Source organism: Aethina tumida, chromosome 4, assembly GCF_024364675.1.
Source record: "Aethina tumida isolate Nest 87 chromosome 4, icAetTumi1.1, whole genome shotgun sequence".
NCBI classification, from domain to species: Eukaryota; Metazoa; Arthropoda; class Insecta; order Coleoptera; family Nitidulidae; genus Aethina; species Aethina tumida.
This window is the reverse complement of record NC_065438.1, coordinates 19,724,429-19,751,719: the sequence shown is the minus strand read 5'-3', so window position 1 is coordinate 19,751,719 and position 27,291 is coordinate 19,724,429. Positions and strand designations below refer to the sequence as shown.

The 27,291-nt window shown below is 24.9% G+C and overlaps 1 protein-coding gene and 1 non-coding gene across 2 annotated transcripts; one reads left to right on the top strand and one right to left on the bottom strand.

Annotated features, from left to right (window-relative positions):
* Positions 1-1,803: 1,803 nt before the first annotated feature.
* LOC109604453 (transcription factor SOX-14-like) lies at positions 1,804-13,198 on the bottom strand. Its single transcript, XM_020020983.2, has 2 exons — positions 12,378-13,198; positions 1,804-2,715 (listed from the first exon to the last, which is right to left on the bottom strand). Exons 1-2 carry the CDS (start codon positions 12,584-12,586, stop codon positions 2,217-2,219), a joined length of 708 nt encoding a protein of 235 aa, XP_019876542.1. The 5' UTR covers positions 12,587-13,198; the 3' UTR covers positions 1,804-2,216.
* Trnan-guu (transfer RNA asparagine (anticodon GUU)) lies at positions 3,763-3,836 on the top strand. The gene has a single exon. It is a non-coding gene; the product is annotated as a tRNA-Asn (tRNA).
* Positions 13,199-27,291: the final 14,093 nt, after the last annotated feature.

Here is a 27,291-nt window from a genome sequence, read left to right as displayed (position 1 = left end):
GATTAATAATATATTTATTAATACTTTATTATATATTTATTTATTTATTTTATATTTTGATTAAAGTTATATTTTATATTATATTTTTATCATTAAAATTTGATATTTATCAGATTTAACTTCTTAAACCATTTTTCTTATTGTAATTATTATTGATTTTTTTCATTAGTTTTCACTCTATTTATTTTCATTTTATCGGAGTTTTATTATTTTTATAAGATAGATTCTTTAATACTGACTATTTTTATTTTATTTTATTTATTTATTTATAATATATATATATATATATATATATATATATATATATATATATATATATATATATATATATATATATATATATAATACTCTATTTTATTATTATTTAGTATATTAATAAAATGTAGTATCTTATCAATTCTAGTTTATTATTATTGTATTTTTTATTGCTCTCCTTTCTATTTATTTTCAATTTTTATTATTTTTTATACCACTCATTTTTAAATTTAATTTATTTTCTTAGATATGTCAAAAAAGTTTATGATTGAATATAATATATCAATAAAATTTAATATCTTAACAGATTTAGCTGTAAATGTTTCTTCTCATTATTGTAATTATTTTTTAGAGATTGTCTTTATTTGTCTTCCTTTTTATTCCTTTTTTGTTTTTTATATCCTAGATTATTAATAATATTATACTATTTACATTTTATTTTATTTATTATATATATATATATATATATATATATATAGTACTCTATTTTATTATTATTTAGTATATTAATAAAAAGTAATATCTTATCAATTCTAGTTTAAAATCGTTCTTATTATTATTGTATATTTTATTGCTCTCCTCTCTATTTATTTTCAATTTTTATTATTTTTAAATTTAATTTACTTTCTTAGATATGTCAAAATAGTTTATTATTGTATGAATTATGGTCTTTTTAATATATCAATAAAATTTAATATCTTAACAGATTTAGCTGTAAATGTTTCTTCTCATTATTGTAATTATTTTTAGGGGTTGTCTTTATTTGTCTTTCTTTTTATTCCTTTTTTTTTATATCCTAGATTATTAATAATATTATACTATTTATATTTTTATATAATAAAACAAATATTTTTTTATATTTTATTAGTTATTTTTTATACGGCAAATTAAATATTTATTTAATTTTTTACTAAATTTTAACATTTTCCAGATTAAACTTAAAATCTTTCTACTTAACATAATTATAATTTTATTGTTTGTCTTACTATTTTATTTTATTTTATTCTTCAGGTGTTCTATATAAATGTCGTTTTTTTTAATTTAATTTTCTCAATTTATCAATAAATTTTATTATTTCACTAAATTTATAAATTTATTTTATTGTTATAGTAATTATTTCTTTTCATTTATTTTATAATATGTTATTATTGTTTCATTACTTGACCTGCCAGATTTATTTAATTTAATTTTTTCTATCAGTAAATTTTGGAAAATATCTGTATCATTATTGTAATAATTATTTTTTTTTGTTAGTCTTTACTTTTATTTTTCCTTTTTTTGTATTTTCAAATAATAGATTTCATTATTTAATTTATATAATTTTTTTATGTTTAATCATATTTAACCATTTATTTTCTTAATTTAATATAATATTTTTTCATATCAAATTTGTAATTATATTTTATCATTTGTCTTATCATTTAGATTTCATTTTAGTTTTTGTGTCATTACAGATTTTATTCTCTAATTTATATAAAATATTACTTCCACTTTTATTTTTGAATTGAATTTTTGGTAAATCAAAAACAACACATTTATAAAAGAAAACTTTATTCTAATTAACATTTTTACATTGATTGATCTACAATGATATTGTTCTATCCTGGACAAAATTAACAAAACAATTTGTACTACACTTATAACATATAAATATAACAAACATTTGTACAAACATAAACAAACATATTTACAAAAAAAAACTGGTGCCGGTAATGTACAATTGCACTGTCCCATCGCCGCACGCACCCACGAAAATCCAAAAGCTCGCGCGCCGATTGTCTCGTCTAATTACCGTTAAAACAATTTTTATTAGTCATGTCGCAGGGACTGTTGCTGTCGCGGCCGGACCGGTTGTCGGCCGTCGACACGGTCGCCGTGGCGTTGGAACTGGTCGCCAGGTTGGCGATATCACTAAACCATGTGCCCAGGTTCAGCCTTTCCGGCAGAACCGGGAGCGGTTTTCATATGACGTGGCCCGGTATCGGTTCGTTCCTGAACTCGTCGTTCTTCATGATGACGCACACCGGCCGCTTCATGTCCTCAGGACTGGGCGTCCGTCGGGGGAAGGTCGGCGGGCAGATGTTGCACGGGCTGTTGACGTTTGACGGCAGGCCGTTGATGGGCCAGTTCAGGCTGGGCGGGTAAATGGGGTTGTTGCTGTACAGCAACGCCAGCTCGGCCGCCAGTTTGGTGTCGTCCGGGTGCCGGAACGGGTGGTACAGGTAGGGTAGCGGAGGGAACAGCGTTCTGGACAGCTTCAACGGATCTGAGTCCGGACTGGACAGAGGTGGGAGGCCCGAGGCTATGGAGATGGGGGGCAACAGGCTTCTGGGCAAGTTCGGGTTGTCCATGGAGGAGGCCATTAAGGGGGAGAAGAATTTGGGTTCTTTTTTCAATAGTGGCTTCGGTTTTCTGCGTGGACGGTATTTGTAGTCCGGATGTTCCTTCATGTGCAACGCTCTGAAACAACGGAAACAATTGTGAGGGGATAATTCACAGTTTAGGCTGATCGGGAATCAATCAGGCGGGCATCTTATCCTTTATACCGGAGGGCGGGGGCGGCAACAAGCAAAGCAGAGGTAAATACTCCAATTGCTCGGTTAGAACAAAAGGAGGTGGCGCGTGAAAAGGTCCATTGTGGCGGACGGGGGATTGGAGACAGAGCTTGCCTAGAGACAATCTCCCTCTGAATAGGGATCACAGGAGGTGCTCAATGTGTCCTTACAATGGAGGCATTATCTTTTGTCGCCAGCTGAATATGTTGGCTTAGATAGTGTATTGTTATACTTTGCGCAACGTGATTTCTCCGTCAGTACTTACATTTCAGTTTCGTCTAGCTTGCAATTTATGCCAGGCGGATCGTTTTTTAATCGATGAATTAACTGTTGATTGGTTTTATTATTCGGTGCTTAAGAAACGAACAATAGAACAAAACAATTAGGAAGTAAAATTTTCCAGCAAAGACCTGATTACATAAGTAAACATGTAAAAATGATGATTTTTTATTGCAATTAAGAGCTAAAAAACTAAAGGTTATCTGAAGAAGCATAAAGATGACTTTAATAGGAGATTAGAAGATATAATAGTAAATTTATGGTCTTTAAAAAACAACAACCGTTCTATGAAAAGGCCAATAATCCATTATTTAATTACGATTGTGATGATTCTATAGAATTCATCTCAAGGTTTTGATTCGTGATTCATTATTTTTAACGCCTTAATGATTCTTTTTAAACTTTTTGCTTAGTATTTAATTCTTAATGAATAGGAATAATTTATAATATCGTTAAAAATAATTGATTTGCCTCTCATTACGGTTATGTTGGTTCTTTGTTGAAAATTGAATTTTGGGACATTGGCTTTATATACAAAAACATGTTCAAAAATCAAATTTTCTCAATTTTATTTTATAATTGCAATGATATCGAATTATTACATTGTATATTTGAATAATTTTGTTTTTTTTGTTTGATTAATTAAGCCATATAAATAAATATATGTTCATCTGCCTCCGTGGCGCAATTGGCTAGCGCGTTCGGCTGTTAACCGAAAGGTTGGTGGTTCGAGCCCACCCGGGGGCGAAACTTTTTTCACTCTTTTAAATATTAGTACAATTAATATTTTATTAATTTATAATAAGGAAAACAAATTCTCTATTTCTTAACTAATTTTTGATTTAAAAAAAAATTAATCAATTAATTTAAAATTTAACTTATTTTCAAATAAAAAATAAAATCAATATTTTTAATTACTGAAAATTTATATTTTCGATGTTAATTAACAGATATTTTTTAAACATATTTTTAATGATCAATTTATATATAATTATTTCCTATATAGGAAAAATAAACTAAATAAAAAGTTTAACAAATTTATATATATTTTTAAAGTTAATAAAATATTAGTTAAACGTATGTTTTATTAATATTTAGAATATTTTTTAACAGATAATTATTTTTTAATTAGTTAAATAATATAATTATACTTAACGACTTCTTTATAAAAATTTAATAATTTTATATATTATTTTATTTAAAATTTTATTTATTTACTGAAAATTATTATTTTTGATGTTTATTTTTATTACGTTTCTGATTTCTTTATAAAAATTTATTAATTAATATTGATTTATTTAAAATGTTCAATCCAAAATTGTATTTATTTATTAAAAATTACTATTTTTGATGATAATTAACTATTTTCTTCATGTGTATAATAAATTAAATTAAAGCTTTAAAAATTTAATATTAATTTTAGAAATTAATAATATATTAATTAAACGTACATATTTAGTTATCTAACAGTTAATTACTTTTATTTATTTATTTTTTAATTATACTTATTGACTTCTTTATAAAAATTTAATATATGCAAAATTATATTTATTTACTGAAAATTATTAATTTTGATATTAACAGTTTATTTTTTTAACAGACTTTTAATGATCCACTGTTAATTATTTCTTTAATAGACATAATATATCTTAAATAAATTAATAGAATATTTGTTGCATGTATACATTTTTTAAGTTATCTTAATAGTTAATTACTTTTTAATTAGTTAATTAATTAAATTCCACCTTCTTGATTTTTTTATAAAAAATTTAATAATTTATAAATTATTTTTACCAAAAATTTTTAATTCAAAATTATATTTATTTACTGAAAATTATTAATTGTTATATTAACTAACACTTAATTATTTTTAAACATATTTTTAATGATCAACTCATAATTATTTCTTTAATACACATAATAAATCACATTTCCATTTCTTAAATAAATTAATAGAATATTCTTTACATTTATTCATTTTTTAAGTTCTTTATAGTGAGTTAATTACTTTTTAATGAGTTAATTAACCTTCTTAATTTCTTTAAAAAAATTATTATTGATATTATGTTTTTATTATGACATGTTTTTAACGATTCATTGACAATTAATTATTTTTTAAATGAATTTCTTGATTTCTTTATAGAAAGTTTATACCTTTATAAAAATTTAATAATTTTATATATTATTTTATTTAAGATTTTTAATCTAAAATTGTATTTATTTAGTGAAAATTAATAATTTTCATAATAACTAACTGTTTATTATTTTTTAAACACATTTTAAACGATAATAAATAAAATTTCCTGATTTCTTTATAAACAATAATACATAATATATTAATTTATTTAAAATTTTTACTCTCACATTTTATTTATTTACTGAAAATTATTATTTTAAATGTTAATTGTCAGTTAAGTATTTCTTTAATGGATACAATTAATTCTTAAATAAATTAATAAAATATTAGTTATAGGAATATATTTTTTAAGATATCTAACATTTAATCACTTTTTAATTAATTCAATAACTAAATCTTGATTTCTTCTTACAAAATTTAATAATTTAATGTATTATTTTTATTTATAATTTCATCCAAAATTATTTTTATTTAGTATATATAGTTATATATATATATATATATATATATATATATATATATATATATATATATGTATTTTTTAAAGTTATCTAACAGTTAATTATTAATTAATTAATCAAATTATATCTTATATTTAATAATATATTATTTTTAATTAAATTTTTTTATTTAAAATTGTATTTATTATTTTGAAATGTTTTTAATGATGCATTAATAGTTAATTATTTCTAAAAAGGATATAATAAATTCTCCATTTTTGATTTCTTTATAGAAATTTAACAATTTAACTGAGAGTTAATTATTTTATCTTGATTTAAATATATTACATAGAAAATTAATTAATTAAAATACTACATTCTTAATCTCTTTATAAAAAATAATAACTTAAATAAAATAATATGTTTATTATATTTTTAATTCAAAATTATACTTTATATTGCAAATATATTTTTTAATTTGGTATAATAAACTAAAATATTTTGAAAATTTAAAATTAATTTTAATTTCATTTGTTATAAAAAAAGACAAAGACGAGAAGATTTAAAATTCATTAGTTATTCAAAAAGCAAATGATTTTTATATCCAAAAATCTTTATATTTAAAAAAGATTTCTTAATTTAAAAATAATAAGATAATAATAAATATAACAAGAAATTAGTTTAAATTTTATATATACAATTTTTTTCCAATTCACATTTGATACGTGACAATCTTATTAACAGCAATTTGAGTATAAAAATAGTATTTTTTCTTATTTAAATAACACAAGTATTTCATTAGTGCCTCCACATAATAAGAAAAGAAACGAATTTTTTTGCTAACCCCAGCCCCAACCCCGAGACAGTGCCGAGACGAATAAAGCCGAAAAGTCCCCGCCCCGTCGATTAAAAACGATGAGCGATCCAAAAAGGGACTTTTGTCCCCATCGAAACTAATAAGATTGTATAGCTATAACACTGCATTATGACTATATTAATATACCCCTTCTAATCTCGCATAAGTCCCTCTAATAGCTTGCATAAGGACCGTTCCGGAGCGCTCACTGTTATCTTTTGTAAAACAGACGACCTGTTTTGTAGTGAATCACTTTAAATCTCTGTTTATTGAGATGAGGAGTCCCGCCTGCATTATTAGCCCCCACGCGTACGTAATACGTGTGGGAAATGTCACGTTGTAAACGAATTCGTTACGTGTTTAATTGTTTTCGGTCCGACCACATAACACCTCTAATTGCAAAATTTGCAAACCACGTCCGAAGGTGACGTCTTATCAAAATTTTGTGGCACGTGTTACCCGCAATGTTTGCCCAAACACAACGGACGATCTGTAAACGAAAATCCATATTCGTTATTTACCCCCGACGCATATGTTTGAACGGTGCAAAAATAAAAAAAATGCAGCCAACCTTGGACGGTGCATAAGAGGCACCGTTATGCATCCCGAAATGTTATTTTGATTTCTCGGTAACAAGTCAACAGCAATTCATAATTCCCAAGATGCGAGTGTGTTTGTCAACTGATAACTATAGAAATACGTATTGTGGAAGTACAAAGGGAACATTATCTTGTATACACAAGGTGTTAGGCACTGAAAAGTGACCGTAAAAGAGCATGAACGAATATTTTTGTTTAAGTGCAAACAAATAAGGAAATACTTTATCTGCATTGTGTGATATATAAATTATTTGTTCAGGTTTACATTATTTCAAAGATTAAATACACAGCCCTTGTGCGACTTATCGCTGTGTCAATATCGGGGAACAAAAAATTACAATCGACCTTTCTTGCGAATAATAATAAAAATTACTCATGTGTGTATAAACAGAAATACCATAAATCATCGGCTTTTCATGAATTGAGAGAATTTTAATAAAATAAACACGTTACTAACGTTTTATTAATTTTTGGAAAATACGTTCAATTTTGTAAGAAATTTTTAATAAAAATTAAATAGAAAGTTATTATTTTTTATAAAGAAATCATTTTATTGTTAGGTAACATTATTAACATTTTTATAAAGATGTCAAGAAGAGGGGATTTATTTTATTTAATATATTAATTATCAGTGAATAAATACTGAATAAAATTATTTTAATTATTTTTTTACAATTAAATTAATAAACATTACATAAAAATGTCAAAATTCTTATAATTAATTACAACTATTATACTCAATTAAACTTAAATTAACTTTTGCAAAGGAATTAAGATGTTAAATTTTGATTTGATATAACTAACTAAAAAATAATAAGCAGTTAATTAATATCAAAAACTTTTATTTCTATTACTAACATTTAATTAATTATTAAAATATATGTATTAAATTATTAAAATTTTTATAGTCAAGAAGGGAAGAATTTAATTCTTCTATTTTTCATTATTTTTCTAATTTTCATTAAATAAATACAATTTTAAAATAAATTAAAATTAAATATTAAATCAGTAAATTTTATACAGAAATCAAGATACAAAAATATAATTTATTATATCTGATAAAAAAATGAATAAACTCTTAGTAAATAAGAAAAATATTTATACTTATTAGTAATGTTTTATTTTTTTTAAATATAAATATTAAATTATTAGTTTTTATAAAAAATCAAGAAAGAAAAATTTAAAAACATATGTTATTCACATTTTATTATCTAAATTTATAAGAAATTTTAAATAAAAATTAAATAGAGAATTGTTAATTTTTTTTAAAAAGAAACCAAAAATAGGGAATTTAATTTATTATAACCAATAATAAACTGTTAGGTAACATTATTAAAATTTTTATAAAAGTGACAAGAAGGGGGGATTTATTTTATTTTATACATTTCATTAATTTTTAGTCAATAAATACTGAATAAAAAAATTTTAATTTTTAAATAAACTGCAGAAATTCATATTAACATTTTATTAACTTTTATTAAGTGTGTATAAATTTATAAGGAATTTTAAAATTTTAAATAAAAATAAAATATTAAATTATTATTTATAAAGATATCATGGAGGTACAATTTAATTTAATATAATCAACTAAAAATTAAAAACACTTAATTATATTAAAACAGTTTTATTTATTAATAACATTTAATTAATTATTGATTTTTAGAGTAAATATTAAATTATTAAAATTTGTAAAAAGAAGTAAAGGAGATAATTTAATTTATTATATCCCATTATATAACATACGATTCATTTTCAATAAATAAATACAATTTTAAATTAAAATTAATTATAAAATTAGTATATTTTATAAAAAAAGTCAAGATTGAAGAATATAATTTCTTATACCCGATTAAAAATTAAATTGTTTAGTAACATATTATTAATTTTAAAAATAAATATTAAATTATTAAAGTTATTATAAAAAAATAAAAAATGGAAAATTAACATTAAAAATAAGTGTAATTTATGAGAAATTTTAAATCAAAATAAAAAATTAAATTGTTAATTTTTTTATAAAGAGATCAACAAGGTCGAATTTAAAATTATTATTAATTGTTAGTTAATATAAAAAATTGCATTTAATTAAATATTATTTTTATTTAATTAATTTTTATTCTTGAAGTAAATATTAAAATTTTTATAAAGATATCACGAATAAGAAATATTTATTCTTGTTGTAATTTAGAATTTTATTCAAATTAAAATTAAAAACAGATTAAATTCTTAATTAATATCATAATACAAATACAATTAATTATTAATTAATAAATTTATTTGTAGTAATCTTATTTTTTGTGGAATTTTAAGTAATATATTATTTAATATTATATAATACAGTATTCATCAATAATAATTTTTGTTTCTGTGGAAAAGTCAAATCGAGACATTTATTTAAGATAATGACGAAGAATAAACATTTGTCTACGTAATAGATTAGATATTCTTATTATTACAACAAATGCAGCAATAATAAAATTGAAATATAACGTATTTTCTACATAATAATAATTTCCCGCCTGTTTTTTTGTTATCTAATGTATGTATTAAACAAATAAAATGTTCACTGATGGATTGATTAATATTTTAAGAGTAAATAATAAAAAAGGGGTGTCACTGAAAGGATTTTTAATAAAATAAATCAATGATATCATTTATTACACACACACACAAAAATTCTGTTTGTCAGTAAATATTTTTAAAATTGTTGTGGCAAATTTACTTTTGACGCATTTTTTATTTGATTTGAATGTTTTTTTTATAAACATCATTGTAGCTAATAAACATGTCAAATTATGAAAAAAATATATTTGTAATTAACAATAATTAAGTCGTAAAAATTTTAAAATATAAATATTTTTTTTATATTTTTCTGTAGAAAAATTGTTTATTGTTTATTAATTTTTTAGCAATTTAATTTTATTAATTTGGAGAAGATTTTTGTAATTATTTATTATACTAAATTAACTTTTTTTTTATGCCTTTTTTATTTGGTTTGATTATTTTCGTGTATTTTATAAATATCATTATTGTTATAAACATGAATTAATTATAATTAATAATTATGAAAAATATACTTTTTATGGTAGAAACTAAATCAAATAACCTCATGCAACATTTTCAGTAGTCAGTAAATTTCCTTTCTTGCGTCAATCTTTGGATATCTTTTAATTATCATTTAATTAAAAACATTATCAAATTATTATATAAAATATACATTTCATCTTAGAAAAATGTTACATTTAAATTACGAAATAATTAATGGTATATACAGGTTAAAAAACTTAATCAATATTAACTGATTATATAAATTACAATTAACAAACAATAATTATGTCATAAAAATTGTTTGTAATTATCAAGTGATTCTGTAGAAAAAATTGATAACTTTTTAGTAATTTTAATGCAGTTTAATTTTTTTAATTTAGATAAGATTTTTGTAATTAATATTGTGGTATATATACTTCTTTTGATGTATTTTTTATTTGATTTGATAATTTTCAGATATTTTAAAAATATTATTTTTATAAACATGATCAAATTTGAAAAAAATATATATTTTTCAGAAAACAATTTAAATAACTACATGCACTTTTTTTTTAATTTGAAATCAAAATTTTGTCTCCTTTTTTGGATATTTCCTAATTATCATTAATTAAAAATATTATCAAATTATTATATAAAATATGAATTTTATCTTAGAAAACTGTTAAATTTAAATTACAAAATAAATAATATATACAGGATAAAAATTAAAAATAAATAAAAAAATACACTAATTAATAAATTAATAAAACTAAGTAATTCCATGTTATCTGTTCTTCTCATTTAAGATTATTTTGTGACAAATTTACTTTTTCTTACTCATTTTTCTGTGATATTTTATGATCATCATTTAGTTAAAAATATTATCAATTAAAATATGATTGTATGAAAATGTTAAATTTAAATAATAAAGTAAATAATAACTAATTTATGTGATTTTTAACTAACAATAATTCATTCATACAAAATTATTTGTAGTAGTTATTTGAAGAAATATACATTTTACATTTTTCTGTAACAAAATTTTTCATTTTTTACAATTTTTGTAATTATGGTAAAAATTTTCGAATATTTTGTAAATAACATTATAGTATAATTATTATTTAAAATATACATTTTATTTCAGAAAAATGTAATAAACTTAATTAACTAACTAATTATTAATAACTAACAATAATTAAGTCATTAATGGAAATGTGGCAAATTTATTTTGTTTTTTGACTGTTTTTTTTTTGATATTTTATAATCATAATTTAGTTAAAAATATTATTAATTAAAATATGATGTATTTTAGAAAAATGTTAAATAAATAAGTTAAGTAATAAAGTAAATAATAACATTTAAAGAAATATATTTTTTACATTTTTCTGTAACAAAATTGTTGATTTTTTACAATTTTTGTGCATATTTTTTGATTGTTTTTTGTTATTAATTATGGTGGAAAGTTTACCATTTTTTAGCATTTTTTATCTGATTTGACCATTTACAGATATTTTATAAATAACATTATAGTATAATTATTATTTAAAATTGTAAAATTTAAATTACAAAATAAATAATGTATACAGGGTAATAAACTTAATAAATATTAACTAATTAATTAATTATTAATAACTGACTATAATTAAGTAATTCCATGTTATTCGTTCTTCTCATTTAAGATTATTTTATGGCTTTTTTCTGACTCATTTTTTTTCTTATTTCATTTCATTTAGATGAAAATATTATCAATTAAAATATGATTGTATTTTAGAAAAAATTTATTCAAATTTACATTATGAAGTAAATAATAAGAAGTAAGTAGACAATTGAAGAAAATGTTTTTTAGATTTGTCTGTAATTGTTATTTTTTTACAGTTAATTTTATTAATTTAGTGAATTTTTTGTAAAAAATTTACCTTTTTTGCAGTTTTTTATTTGATTTGGCCATTTTTGGATATTTTATAAATAACATAGTTATAAACTTTATCTAAATATGGAAAAAAACTAAATATCCATGCAATTTTTTTTCACTTGAATTAAAAAATATACATTATATTTTAGAAAAAACTTAAGTAATTTTCTAATTTATAATTAACAATAATCAAGTCATAAAAAATTATAGTTATTAATTAATATAATAATATAATTTAATATCTCTGTAGTAAAATTGATAAATTTTTAGCAATTTTATTAATTTCGACAAGACTTAGTTAAATAGTAATGTATATTTACCTCAATCTTTTAGCTTCGTCGATGAACGGCCTCTTCTCCGTCTCGCTGAGCAGCTTCCACTCGGCACCAAGCCGCTTCGAAATCTCCGAGTTGTGCATCTTCGGATTCTCCTGTGCCATCTTCCGTCTCTGTCCCCTCGACCACACCATGAACGCGTTCATGGGCCTCTTGATGTGCTCCTGCGAGTGCACCGGCTTCGGCGACGACATCTTCTCCGGACGAACAACAAAAAGTATTACCAAAAAAAAAAACAAAAATTTGAACCCGACAACAGTTCGCACGTTCGTCTCGTGACCGGGGGTGTACGGTGTCGTGTCACTGGCGAATCGGTTGGTCCGCTCGCTCCGGGTTGCAAACCAGATTGTGGTGCGGTTTCGACTGGAATCACGAGGCCGGCGATTTCAAAACACACACACACACATTTCCCCGTTCTTGTTGATTCGGCCGGGCCGCCGTGCGGTGGTAGGGATGGGGGCGCGAGGGCGGTCTGTGTGCGCCGAATTATTCAAATTTTAACCACCGGATTATGATACATTAGCGCGGTGCACAATGAATTTCGGTTATCGTCGCCTTTGTCGGTGGGGGTCAATCGGATGGGTGTTGTTGTTTGTTGACGACCGATTGGGCAGGCACTTTTCTATTTTTTATTATTATTTTTTTTTTACTAGGGCAGATTATTATACGAGATGAATGCCGGTGATTCAGCATCGTTTTTGGTGAATTGTCGTAATGGGAAAATACAATTAATAAACTTTTGTACATTGGTGATCGGTATGCTATTAAATATAAATTTAATAACAATAAAGTATCATTAATTATGACCTAATGATAAAAAATACAATACACCATCATTTCTATTATAATATATAATTTGTAGGTATTATCAAATTATTTATTTTTTATTATTTGAACCTAACCTTCCAATTTATTAATTTAATCTTTGAAAATACATAAATTAACATAATTGACAATCATTTTTTACTTTAATATTATAACTATTCCTGAATATTTTTATTATTACATATTTTTTGTTAATTAAATATATTGAAGAACATTTGTGATTATAAAATTATTACCTTTGTTTGTATCAGTAGAAATAAATAATAATGAATAAAAAAATTAAATAATCTATACAATTACTAGACAAATAATTTTTTTCCTCATATTAATCTCATAAATAATTGTTAAATTAACAAATATTTATAAGCAAATTTTTATTGTATAATTTTAACTCAAGTACAATATTTTGACAGTAACCTTATTCTTTTCCCATTAAGCCTCTTTTAATTAGTTTCATATTTGGTATAATTTTTATAACCATAACAATATTAAACAATAATAGATTGATGATAGTTGGATAATATTTGTTGCATTTTAAAATTATAGACACAATTTTAAAAAATTCTTTATAGCTTCTATAGTTTCTTTAAATTTTAATTTACACAATTATAAATTTAATATATTTTAAGTTAATTTAATATAATAATATTTTCTATTACATATTCATTCAAATATCTAGTTTTTTTATATAAAAAATTGTTAAATTAAAATTTATTAACAAATATTAATAAGAAAAAGTGTATTTAATAATTGTAGCCTAAATGTGATGATATTGATAGTAGGTATTTATTTTTTTCATATTAGGTTTCTTTTAATTTTTATATTTAATATTAATAGTATAATTTTAACCGTTAATAATTTTAGTTTATTTAAAAAAAAAATAATTCCTATATAAAATAATAAGAACTGGATAATAATTATAATAATTACTTTTTAAAATTGTTTTTTAATTTTAATTTCTAAATTTAAATCTTTATAATACAAAATATAATTTTAATAAATTTTAAATTATATTAGAATAATTTAATATTTTCTAATATATTTTTACATTTTACATTTTAAAATAAAAATTGTATAACCATATTTTTACAAAAAAAATCTATATTTAATAATTTTAACCTAATTACAAGACTTTGGCAGTAGTTCTCTTTACTAGTCTAATACTCTGTATAATTTTAATAGTTAATTAATTTTAGTGTACTTTTAAAAATTTAATTTCTATATAAATTGATGAGAAATTGAGAACAATTGTAATAATTACTTTTTAAAAATAGAAAAAGATATTGTTTTAAAAATTTTAATTATATCTTCTTCAATTTCTTTAATTTAAATCTTTATAATACAAATACAATTTTAATAAATTTTAAGTTATATTAAAATAATTTAATATTTTCTATTAAAATTTTAAATTATCTACCTTATTCTACATAAAAATTGCTAAATAAATTTTTTTAATATATTTTTACAAAAAAATCTGTATTTAATAATTTTAACCTTAATATAATTTTAGTGGTTGATAAATTTTAGTTTACTTTTAAAAATTTAATTTCTATATAAATTGATACGAAATTGGATTATGGTTATAATTACTTTTTTAAAATTGTTTTTCAAAGACATTGTTTTAAAAATTTTGATTATGTCTTCTTTAATTTTCTTAAATTTAAATCTTTGTAATAGAAACATAATTTTAATAAATTTTAAGTTGTATTAAAATAATTTAATATTTTGTATTTAAATTGTTAAATAAAAATTTTATTATTTTTACATAATAAATCTGCATTTAATAATTTTAACCTAAATACAAGACATTAGCAGTAGTACTATTTTATTTCCTAATAATATTCTTTTTATTAATTTAATATTTAGTATAATTTTAGTGATTAATAAATTTCAGTTAATTTTTAAAAATTTAATTTCTATATAATAATAATTAATTGGATAATAATTATAATAGTCACTATTAAAATTGTTTTTAAAGACATAAAAATTTCAATAATATCTTTAAATATAATATAATAAATTTTAATTTATTTATTTATATATATTTTTTAAATATTTTTTACAAAAAAAATCTATATTTAATAATTTTAAAAACTCTTTGACAGAGTTTTTTTCAATTAATTTTTTCCTATCAACCTTCCTTTTATCAGTTTAATATTTAGTGTAATTTTAATGGTTAATAAATTTTAGAATTTAACTTCTATATAAATTAATGATAATCAGATAATAAGCATTATTTTTTTTTTAAATTTTAATTAAAATTAAACACTGTTTCAATGTTTCAATATTCTTCATCTTTAGTTTTTAATTCTTAATGATTTTCATATTTTTATTCTATTTTTAAACCATTAATTAATCCTTAATTCATAAAATTCAATAACAAATTTAACAAAAATTATGTTATGGTATATAATATAAACATGAATTTAACATCACATTTTTTGATATTTAGTCCTCCTTTTTTAATATCATTTTTTTTTATTAAATGCTCGTTATTTTCTTTTATAATAAAACCCTAAATCCTTAAAATATAATAATATTTTTATTCTATTTTTAAACAAAATATAAATCCTTAATTCATAAAATTAAGTAACAACAATTTAACAAAAATTGTTTTATTTAATATAAACGTGAATTTAGGATGTGAATTTTTTATATTTATATTTATATTTATATATTTTTAAATCACTACTTAATATATTATATAATTTTAAAAATACATTTTACTCCATTTTTAGTTTTTTAATATTTTTTTTTTTTCATTAAATGCCCTATTTTTCCTTATATTTACAATAATTTTAATTTCTTTGATCTTTTTCTTTTATTTTTAATATCTAAAAATACATTTGTTTATAATTACCTTATTTTAATTAATTTTCAATTTATTTTAAATTAATTATATATCATTCTTAGTACTTTTTTTATTTCTCAATTCATTTTTCAAATATTTTTGAATACATTCAAAAATTGTAAATACAATTTTAAATTTTAATTTGGTCAAACAAATACAGAAAATAATAATAAAAGAAAAAAAAAGAATTAAAAATCAATCAATTAAACTGAAATAGAAAAACTAAAAAACAATAAAATACTTATGTAAAATAAGTTTAATAATTTAATTAATATTTACTTAAAGCAAAGTATTATTCATAATACATAGTAATATTTAAAAAATATATTATATAGTATGTAGTGGTATATAATAAAACTTTTATTATAAAAGACGGTTCTGGCTGAGCCGTTCAAGTTGGCTGGATTTCGTCGGCGCTCCGTTTTCTTTCGAAAGTGCGACGGCACGGCGCGAAAGATATCCTGATATGATTAGGAGATATCCGCGCCAATGGGCTGCCGCCTAGGCGGGGTTTAAACAATCGATGCGCGGAGTGGGGATTATCCATGGCGCCAGCAACAAGTGTGAGCGGAGCGCCAACACAAACCTCTAATCCAATTCTTTATGCTTTCCCACTATTTAAACTGCACACCGAGAATGTTATTCGAATTTCATGAATTTTTACGTTTTGCTTTTTCAGAAAACTTTTTTTGACTAAATTAAAAAATTATATTAAAAATAAATAAATAATATAATTGATAATATTTAAACTTACTTACTATGTTTTTTAACCTCTTCTCTTCTATTCTCAATTTTACTCTCCACTTCTCTTTTTTGCTCTTCTCCTCTTTACTTCTCATATCTTCCCTTTTTCTCTTCTCCTATCTTCTCTTCTCTTCTCTTTTCTCGTCTTCTCTTCTCTTCTCTCCTCTTCTCTTTTCCTCTTCTGTCTTTTCTTCTCATATTTTTTCCTCTTCTTCTGTCTTCTCTTTTCTTCTCTTCTCTTCTCTCCTCTTCTTTTATCTCCTCTTTTCTTATTTTCCCTTCTCTTCTCTTCTCTTCTCTTTTCTTCTCTTCTCTCCTTTTCTCTTCTTTTCTCTTCTCTTCCCTTCTCTCCTCTTCTCTTATCTCCTCTTCATTCCTCTCCTCTTCTCTTCTCATATCTTCTCCTCTTCCCCTGTCTTCCCTTCTCTTCTCTTCTCTTCTCTTCTCTTCTCTTCTCTTTTCTTCTCTTCTCTTTTCTTCTCTTCTCTTCTCTTCTCCTCTCTTCTCTTCTTTTCTCTTCTCTTCTCTTCTCTTCTCTTCTCACATCTTCTCCTATTCCTCTGTCTTCTCTTTTCTTCTCTTCTCTTCTCTTCTCACATCTTCTCCTATTCCTCTGTCTTCTCTTCTCTTCTCTTCTCTTCTCTTCCCTTCTCTTCACTCCTCTCTTCTTTTCTTCTCCTCTTCTGTCTTCTCTTCTCTTCCCTTCTCATATCTTCTCCTCTTCCTCTGTCTTCTCTTTTCTTCTCTTCTCTTCTCTTCTCTTCACTTTTCTCGTGTTCTCTACTCTTCTCTCTCTTCTTTTATGTCCTCTTCTCTTCTTTTCTCGTCTCTTTTCTTCTCTTCTCTTTTCTTCTCTTCTCTTCCGCGATCTTCTCTTCCGTGCTCTGCTCTTTTCTTATCTCCTCTTCTCTTCCCTTCACTTCTCCTCTTCTCTTGTTCTTTCCCCTGTCTTTCTTTTTATTCATCCCTAATTTTGTCTCTTTCATCATTCATTGTATCCAAGCATAAATACAGAATATGGATTTATAATCCAATAAACAAATAAAGCGTCGAACAAACGAAACAATCAAAATGAATTCAAAATTAAAACAACGTATAATAAATGAGTAAGAAAATCGAATTAACGCCCTTGTGCGGCAACAGCCCCGGTTAATTTGTTTATAAACAAACGAATAAAATATTGAATCACGCGCGATTGTGCGAGGAAAATAAATCGCGACGATTTTTATTTAAACCGGAAAATGCGAAATCATCATAATAACATAATTAAACGCTAAAACCTGACACAATGCGGCCCGAATAAATTCAATATTTAACATAAATAACCGAAATCAAAATTCCTCTCATGTGTTGATTGAATTGAATGCTTGTAAATTGTCGGCACCGGGCTCAACTGTTTGTCACAACCTACTGCATTGTGCGCGATACAAAAACAAATTGACATCGCAAAAACCCTCAATTGTCTCACCAATCAGTTTCTATTGTGCATTCAATGCCTGTTTAATCGCGGAGGATGGCAAAGGGTGGATCTGGTGTCGGTAGTCGATACAGACTGGAGGACTGGAGGGTCCGTGTTTCACCCTCTTTATTTTCCGTGGACCTTGTTCAATTGCGATTTATTAAAAAAAAAAAATACTGATAAGGGAGATGAATGGGACGATAATGGGGATTGGAGGCGTGCGGAACTGAGACAAAAGGGTAAGAGGGTAAACGATAATGTCATTTTTGCAATCAAGACCGTGCACACTTGAAGGAAATTAACTTGCCGTTCTGTCTTTTGGGAATTCACGTGTGTTTTTATTCAGTTCTTTAGAAAGAAGAGCTTCTGTTCAGGTTTAGTACTCGCATTGGTTACTTCAACTGGTTCTCTTTGATAAGCTTTATATATGTTTTTACTTTTTTTAATTACTTTAGAGGAAAGAGTCAGTTCAGATTAAAAGGAAACTGTTCAGTACTCACATTAGTTATTTCTACTGATCCTCTTTGATATACTTATTTAGTTTTTGTACTTCATTTATTAATCTTTAATTCCATCCTGAAACATTTACAACATACTTGTACTTAGTAGTCACATTGTTTACTTCAACTAGTCCTTTTTGATAAACTTATTTAGTTTGAGTACTTCTTTATTAATATTTATCTCCACTCTGAAGCTTTTGTATCACACTCGAAAGAAAGTAAGTTGATGAGAGTTTATATATGTTTTTATTAACTTCTTTAGGAAGAAGAGATTCAGTTGATGTTTAAAGGAAATTATATAATCTTCACATCTGATATTTTAATTGGTTTATTAATATTTAATTCCATCCTGAAGCTTTTACAACATACTTACTTGTACTTAGTAGTCGCATTGGTTACTTCAACTGGTCCTCTTTGGTGAACTTATTTAGTTTGAGTACTTCTATATTGATATTTATTTCCACTCTGAAGCTTTTGAATCACACCTGAAAGTAATTAACTTGACGTCTTGTTTTTTGAGAGATTATATATGTTTTTATTAATTTCTTTAGGAAGAAGAGATTCAGTTCAGGTTAAAAGGAAATTATATAGTCCTCACATCTTTTATTTCAATTGGTCCTCTTTGAAATGCTTATTTAGTTTAAGTACTTCATTTATTGATATTTAATTCCATCCTGAAGCTTTTACAACTTGTACTTAATAGTCGCATTGGTTACTTCAACTGGTCCTCTTTGGTGAACTTATTTAGTTTGAGTACTTCTATATTGATATTTATTTCCACTCTGAAGCTTTTGAATCACACCTGAAAGTAATTAACTTGACGTCATGTTTTTTGAGAGTTTATATATGTTTTTATTAATTTCTGTAGGAAGAAGAGATTCAGTTCAGGTTAAAAGGAAATTATATAGTCCTCACATCTGTTATTTCAATTGGTCCTCTTTGAAATGCTTATTTAGTTTGAGTACTTCTATATTGATATTTATTTCCACTCTGAAGCTTTTGAATCACACCTGAAAGTAATTAACTTGACGTCTTGTTTTTTGAGAGATTATATATGTTTTTATTAATTTCTTTAGGAAGAAGAGATTCAGTTCAGGTTTAAAAGAAATTATATAGTCCTCACATCTGTTATTTCAATTGGTCCTCTTTGAAATGCTTATTTAGTTTAAGTACTTCATTTATTGATATTTAATTCCATCCAGAAGCTTTTTCAACATACTTGTACTTAACAGTCGCATTGTTTACTTCAACTAGTACTCTTTGATGAACTTATTTAATTTTAGTACTTCTATATTGATATTTATTTCCACTGTGAAGCTTTTGCATCACATCTAAAAGAAAATAACTTGACGTTTTGTTCTCTGAGAGTTTATATATGTTTTTATTAATTTCTTTAGGAAGAAGAGATTCAGTTCAAGTTAAAAGGAAATTTTATAGTCCTCACATCTGTTATTTCAATTGGTCCCCTTTGATATGCTTATTTAGTTTGAATACTTCATTTATTGATATTTAAATTGATCCTGAAGCTTTTACAACATACTTTTACTTAGTAATCGCATTGTTTACTTCAACTAGTCCTCTTTGATAAACTTATTTAGGTTGAGTACTTGTTTATTTATATTTATTTTTACTCTGAAGCTTTTGCATCACACTTGAAGGAAATTAACTTGCCGTTTTGCCTTTTCTTTAATATATTTCTTTATGAAAACGAGATTCAGTTCAGATTTAAAGGAAATTATTTAGTACTCTCTACTTTCTACAAAACACTTGAAAGTAATTATCTTGAAATTCTGTCCTTTGGGAGTTTCTATCAATTTTTGCAGGAAGAAGAGCTTCCGCTTAGATTTAATAGATAACATTTAGCTGGTACGGTACTTTTTGATACACTAATTTAGTTTGAGCACCTCTTTTATTGTTATTTATTGCCACCCCGAAGCTTTTGCAACAAGTACTCGTGAAATGAATCGGATAAATTACAATCCAATAAGGCAAAAGCCAGCACATTCATCATCGCAGTCCGGTCAATAAAGTACCACAATATTGATGACGCTTATTGATTCTAGCAACAAAAGTAAACAATTTATTATACACCAGACATTGATGCATCAGACAATCCGACGTTCGAATTCTTCTTTTGGGCCGCCAAACCAACAATGCTACCACCACAATGGAGCTAATGTTATTTGAAAGGATAATGATCGAATTATTCATATACAATCAGTCAGCATTGTAGTTAATGATTATTTTAGTGAAGCGGCCGGTTTTTTGTTTTCTAATTGTGAATGTTTTGCGGTAATGGCTTACGGTTGTTCCCGTTTTGTCAGCGACCGCATAATGTTTGTTGTCCGCATAATCAATTCGGATTCATTGATTTGATTAACGAAAAAAAGTGGGTTTCACACTTAAACAACCCATTGTTCTTCGGACGATCGGGCTTTTGCCGGTTAATTGGCCGACGAATTTGATGGCGATTATTCGTACAAAACGGATTAGACATTGTGTGTGCCACTTTCGGTGCCACAATCGATGGAAACCCGCCGGTCGGAATTGCAGGAAATAAATTTGCGTGTCCTTTATGCCGAAAAATAAAAAAACAGGTTCGAGAGCGAACATTTTTTCCGTGGCATTTCCGTATGCAACAGCAATCTCGGGGGGATTGTTGATAGACGGGTGGTTTTGTGGCGAGAAAAAGGGATCCGGCATCCTTATAAAGATCCACACATTCGCATCTATTTAGAATCCAATATACCATTTGAAAGGATTTAGTTACAAAATGCGAACGTCGCTTTACACATTCACACAAATCCTAAATACGGGAATTTATCGACGACGGACTCGAATAATTCGCCAGTCCTACACACACACACACACACACACGCTCGTACTTCTTTTCTTCCACCAGTAAACATTGTAACATTTTTTTTAGGTAAATTCAATCCGCCACAATCAAACTCTATTGGTTTTCGGAATCGAATCTTTTCAGCGGTTGCCAAATAACCAAAAAAAACCTGATTAGTATTATTTCAGAAGTAAATTAAATGGAAAACGTGAAAACAATTTACGAAGGAAAATATCCGAGAGGGGCACAAAGGGGAGTTTTATTGAATAAGATAATAATTAGAGTACTTTTTTATTAATATTTATCTCCACTCTGAAGCTTTTGCATCACACTCAAAAGAAAGTAAGTTGATGAGAGTTTATATATATTTTTATTAATTTCTTTAGGAAGAAGAGATTCAGTTGATGTTTAAAGGAAATTTTATAGTCCTCACATCTGTTATTTCAATTGGTCCTCTTTGATATGCTTATTTGGTTTGAGTACTTCATTTATTGATACTTAATTCCATCCTGAAGCTTTGGTTACTTCAGCTGGTCCTCTTTGGTGAACTTATTTAGTTTGAGTACTTCTATATTGACATTTATTTCCACTCTGAAGCTTTTGCATCACACCTGAAAGAAATTAAATTGACGTCGTGTTTTTTGAGAGTTGATATATGTTTTTATTAATTTCTTTAGGAAGAAGAGATTCAGTTCAGATTTAAAGGAAATTTTATAGACCTCACATCTGTTATTTCAATTGGTCCTCTTTGATATGCTTATTTGGTTTGAGTACTTCATTTATTGATACTTAATTCCATCCTGAAGCTTTGGTTACTTCAGCTGGTCCTCTTTGGTGAACTTATTTAGTTTGAGTACTTCTATATTGACATTTATTTCCACTCTGAAGCTTTTGCATCACACTTGAAAGAAATTAAATTGACGTCTTGTTTTTTGAAAGTTGATATATGTTTTTATTAATTTCTTTAGGAAGAAGAGATTCAATTCAGATTTAAAGGAAATTTTATAGACCTCACATCTGTTATTTCAATTGGTCCTCTTTGATATACTTATTTGGTTTGAGTACTTCATTTATTGATATTTAATTCCATTCTGAAGCTTTTACAACAACTTGTACTTAATAGTCGCATTGGTTACTTCAACTGGTCCTCTTTGGTGAACTTATTTAGTTTGAGTACTTCTATATTGACATTTATTTCCACTCTGAAGCTTTTGCATCACACCTGAAAGAAATTAAATTGACGTCTTGTTTTTTGAAAGTTGATATATGTTTTTATTAATTTCTTTAGGAAGAAGAGATTCAATTCAGATTTAAAGGAAATTTTATAGACCTCACATCTGTTATTTCAATTGATCCTCTTTGATATGCTTATTTGGTTTGAGTACTTCATTTATTCATATTTAATTCCATCCTGAAGCTTTTACAACAACTTGTACTTAATAGTCGCATTGATTACTTCAACTGGTCCTCTTTGGTGAACTTATTTAGTTTGAGTACTTCTATATTGATATTTATTTTCACTCTGAAGCCAAATAACCAAAAAAAAACTGATTAGTATTATTTCAGAAGTAAATTAAATGGAAAACGTGAAAACAATTTACGAAGGAAAATATCCGAGTGGGGCACAAAGAGGAGTTTTATTGAATAAGATAATAATTAGAGACAGAAGAATACGTGTGGCGTTAAACGAGTGCGCTTCTCTCGGCTAACAAAAAGAAGCCAAAAGCCCAAATCCTCTTTCAGTGAACATAAAAGTCACAATTCTAAATGGGATTTGTAAAGTTTACGATATTATTCCAGCGCCATTCTCACTTATAGAAAGCTCTATCAAGATTTCAGCAAGTTTGGCCTTTGAAAAGGAAACCATTCAGGGAGTATTGGAAAAATTGAGCGCCGCATCTAAAAGAAAAATGCGAGTTATATTACTATCCCGAATTTATTGCAGATATCTTAATATATTTCTAATTTATACAATTGAGGTTCCGCGTTTATTGGGCCATTTCAATTTTTATACCGACACCGCGTCTTTCTTCGTCTCATTTATTGCATTATTATTGAAATCGTAAAAACGATTAAAATATCGAGTGAGTCACGCTGTGGTTTTAATAACAATAATGTTGCGGGTGACACTGCGGGAAAAGAACAATAGTTTGCGGGCCCTTTGGCAAGGTTTTGGGTAAACATCGATGGAAACCTTATTGAGTGGAAAGAATGATTCGACAGGAGCAGACTATGGCAATAAATGGCCGCGTCTAGTGTCCAGTGTCAACAGTGGTTTGCCGGGTTCGGAGTGTCAATGTCAAACATCCCCCGGGTTATTCATTTGTTCCCTTATAAAAATACGATCAGTCTGGTCATTGTGGCGGGGCTGAAATGTCCTTTTACTTTTTCTATGGTGGCAGTTTTATTGTGGAAAATGGATATTGTAAGAAAATATTTTTGTTCCATATCCTCTTTGATCGTCGATTATTTATATTAATTTTGTTTTGTTCGTTCAGTGTTTATTGTGAAAAGTTAATAAAATATTTTTCCTGCCGTTAATAAAATGTAATTTATGATTTCAAATAAATAATACAATTTAAGAAAAATAATAAAAAGTGAACGTGGGGCATGTAATTTGAATATACATACTAATTTTGGTTTATTTCATTGATTAAATTCAATCAATAAAGTCTACAGAAGTCTAAACTACGAAACTTCCAGGTAGAAATTTAAAAATTTAATAATTATAAACAGAAATCTTTCATTAATAGAAAACTACAACGTTTAAGTTTCTTATATTCTATTTAAAATATATTCAAAAGAAGTTTACTACCTTACAAAGAGGGGAGCTTCAGACATCTATCCGTAGATGGCGCTACTATATTTAAAGGATGTAATTTGATTTCAATATCTTTTAAAATGTCTAACAAATTATAAATTGTTTTAAACACTTAAAAATAAATATAAACAAAGTAGTCTTGATAACATTACAGTATTAAAACAAAATAAATATATTATATTATTTATTGGTTAAAATTTTAGATTAAAATAATTTTAACTGTACAACATTTTTAATATATGATTGTAAAATTCAAAACATGAAATACAAAACAGAAATCGCCAATCATCAACAGAAAATTAGAATATCGATACCAAAAGTTATTTAATAAGGATTACTGCATATTGAACCAGAAGAATTTATGATTTGATCTATAGATGACGCCACCTTATGTAACAAAACATTTAAAATAATATTTTTATGTGTAGTGAAGTTACAATAAATTTCAATAAACATTCTAATTAATTAGTGTATTTATGTTGAAATTTGATAGGTTAACTTAAAAAATATCAATATTGTATTAGACAATGAAATAAAAAACATGTATAATTATTTTCCAACAGTATTACCATTGTGAAATACAAAAATTGATAAAAATTATGAACAACATTTTGCCTCTATTTTAAAATATAACAAAGGTAGCTTTCAAATATTATTCTGTTATGACGGTTTAAATTTATCTCTTTTATATATTCGTTTAATTTATATGAATTGCAATTGTTTATTCAATAAAACGAGTTTGCATTTTCAGTTTATTGAATTTGTTAGTTTTTGTTAATAATTTGCTAACTAATAGAATATTTATTTTGTCCATGGCTACGAATAAAAATGATATTTTTAATTAAAAATTAAATATGAATATATAGAAATTTATTTTTAAATTATTATACAAATCATTAATTTTAATATTATACGGTTATAAAATTTTATCATTGAAATTGTGTATTTAAGTAAATGCCTCTATTTCTCAACATTTCACCAAATTATTTTTTATATCTTCAGGAGAATTTTGTAAAAATTATCCTGTTATTACACTTTTTGTACGTTGTGATCAATGTTGATAACTTGATCATTTTTATAGAATGGTCCTAAAGAAGACAAGAAAAAAATTGAGATATTGAGATAATAAAGACTTTTTCTTACTGACCATTATTCTAAAGTTATTATCATTGATTACAATGTTTGTACAATGTACATTGTACAGAATGCTCCTGAAGAAGCTAAGAATATACTAATAAAATAATGAGATAATAGAGACTTTTATTTATATACCATTACTCCAAATTTATCAATATTGATTATATAGTTTTTAATTGATAGTTTTCCTAGAATGCTCCTCAAGAAACCACGAACAAATTGCCAAAATATTGAGATAATAGAGACTTTTATTTACTGACCATTATTACAAAATTATCAACATTTATTATATTGTTTGTATATTGTTTATAATCAGTGTTTATAACTTGAGATTTTTATAGAATGCTTACTATACATAAAATATTAAGATAATAGAGACATCAACATTGGTTACATTGTTTGTACATTTTTTTAATCAATGTTGATAACTTGAGATTTTCTAAAGAATGCTCTTGAACAAGCTAAGAATATATTAAAAAAATAATGAGATAATAGAAACTTTTACTTATAGACCTTTACTCCAAACTTATCAACATTAATCATATAGTTTTAATTGAATATTCATAGAATGCTCCTCAAGAAGCCACGAATAAATTACAAAAATATTGAGATAATAGAGACGTTTATTTACTGATCTTTATTTCAGACTCAATGTTGATAACTTTATACTTTTTATAGAATGCTCTTGATTAAGCTAAGAATATATTAATAAAATATAGAAATAATAGAGACTTACTTATAGACCATTAGTCCAAACTTATAAAACAAAGAATAAATTGACAAAATATTGAGATAATTGATACTTTTACTTACAAACCACTATTTCAAAGTTATTAAGATTGATAACAAACAACAAATTACAGTGTTTGTAACCAATGTTAATAACTTGATAATTTTTATAGAATGCACCTCAAGTAGTCAGGAATAAATTGACAAAATATTGAGATACATTACTGACCTTTATTCTTCTAGAGTATTGTTCTAATTAGATATAGAGTATTGATTGATCAGTTGATGATTCTTCCTCTTTCATCTTAAGAAGAAGCTAGTTATTAATTCTTTTTGAGAGAGTCTTGTGAATTACTTTATCCAATTCCAGATAACTGAAGTTAGATTATCTTACATAGAAATATATTAGAAGTGTGTGATGGATGGAATCTTTGATCGAACTATTTTTAATGGAATTATTCATAAAAAGTGACTTGAATTATAATGTTTAAATCCAAATAATTTAAGTTAGATGACATTATATTGAAAAAATATGATTGGCTTTGGAGAAATTTAAAGGAATTGTTCATAATATGTGTTCCTACTTGAATTTAATTACTCTGTTTAATTAAAAATAATTGAAGTTAGATGACATTATATTCAAATATATTAGAAATAAAATATGATTGAAAATGCTTTGGAGAAACTTAAAGGAATTATTCACAATAATTGTTCCTACTTTAGTTTAATTACTCTGTTTAATTGAAAATAATTGAAGTTAGATGACATTCTATTCAGATATGTTAGAAGTATGATGGATGAAAGCTTTGAAGGAACTATTTTATAAAGGAATTATCCAAAAGAAATATTTCTAAGTGACTTGAATTACTATCTTTAAATCCAAATAATTGAAGTTAGATGACAATATACTGAGATATATTAGAAATAAAATATTATTGGAAATGCTTAGGAGAAACTTAAAGGAATTATTCTGACTGAAAAAAGTCAAGAATAA

What these genes read in the sequence shown, in the direction of transcription:
- LOC109604453 (XM_020020983.2), bottom strand. Translation starts at nt 12,586, where the DNA reads ATGTCGTCGCCGAAGCCGGTGCACTCGCAGGAGCACATCAAGAGGCCC. An exon ending in GACGAAGCTAAAAGATTGAG is followed by an intron (nt 2,716 to 12,377) that starts GTAAATATACAT and finishes CCGTTGTTTCAG; the next exon opens with AGCGTTGCACATGAAGGAAC.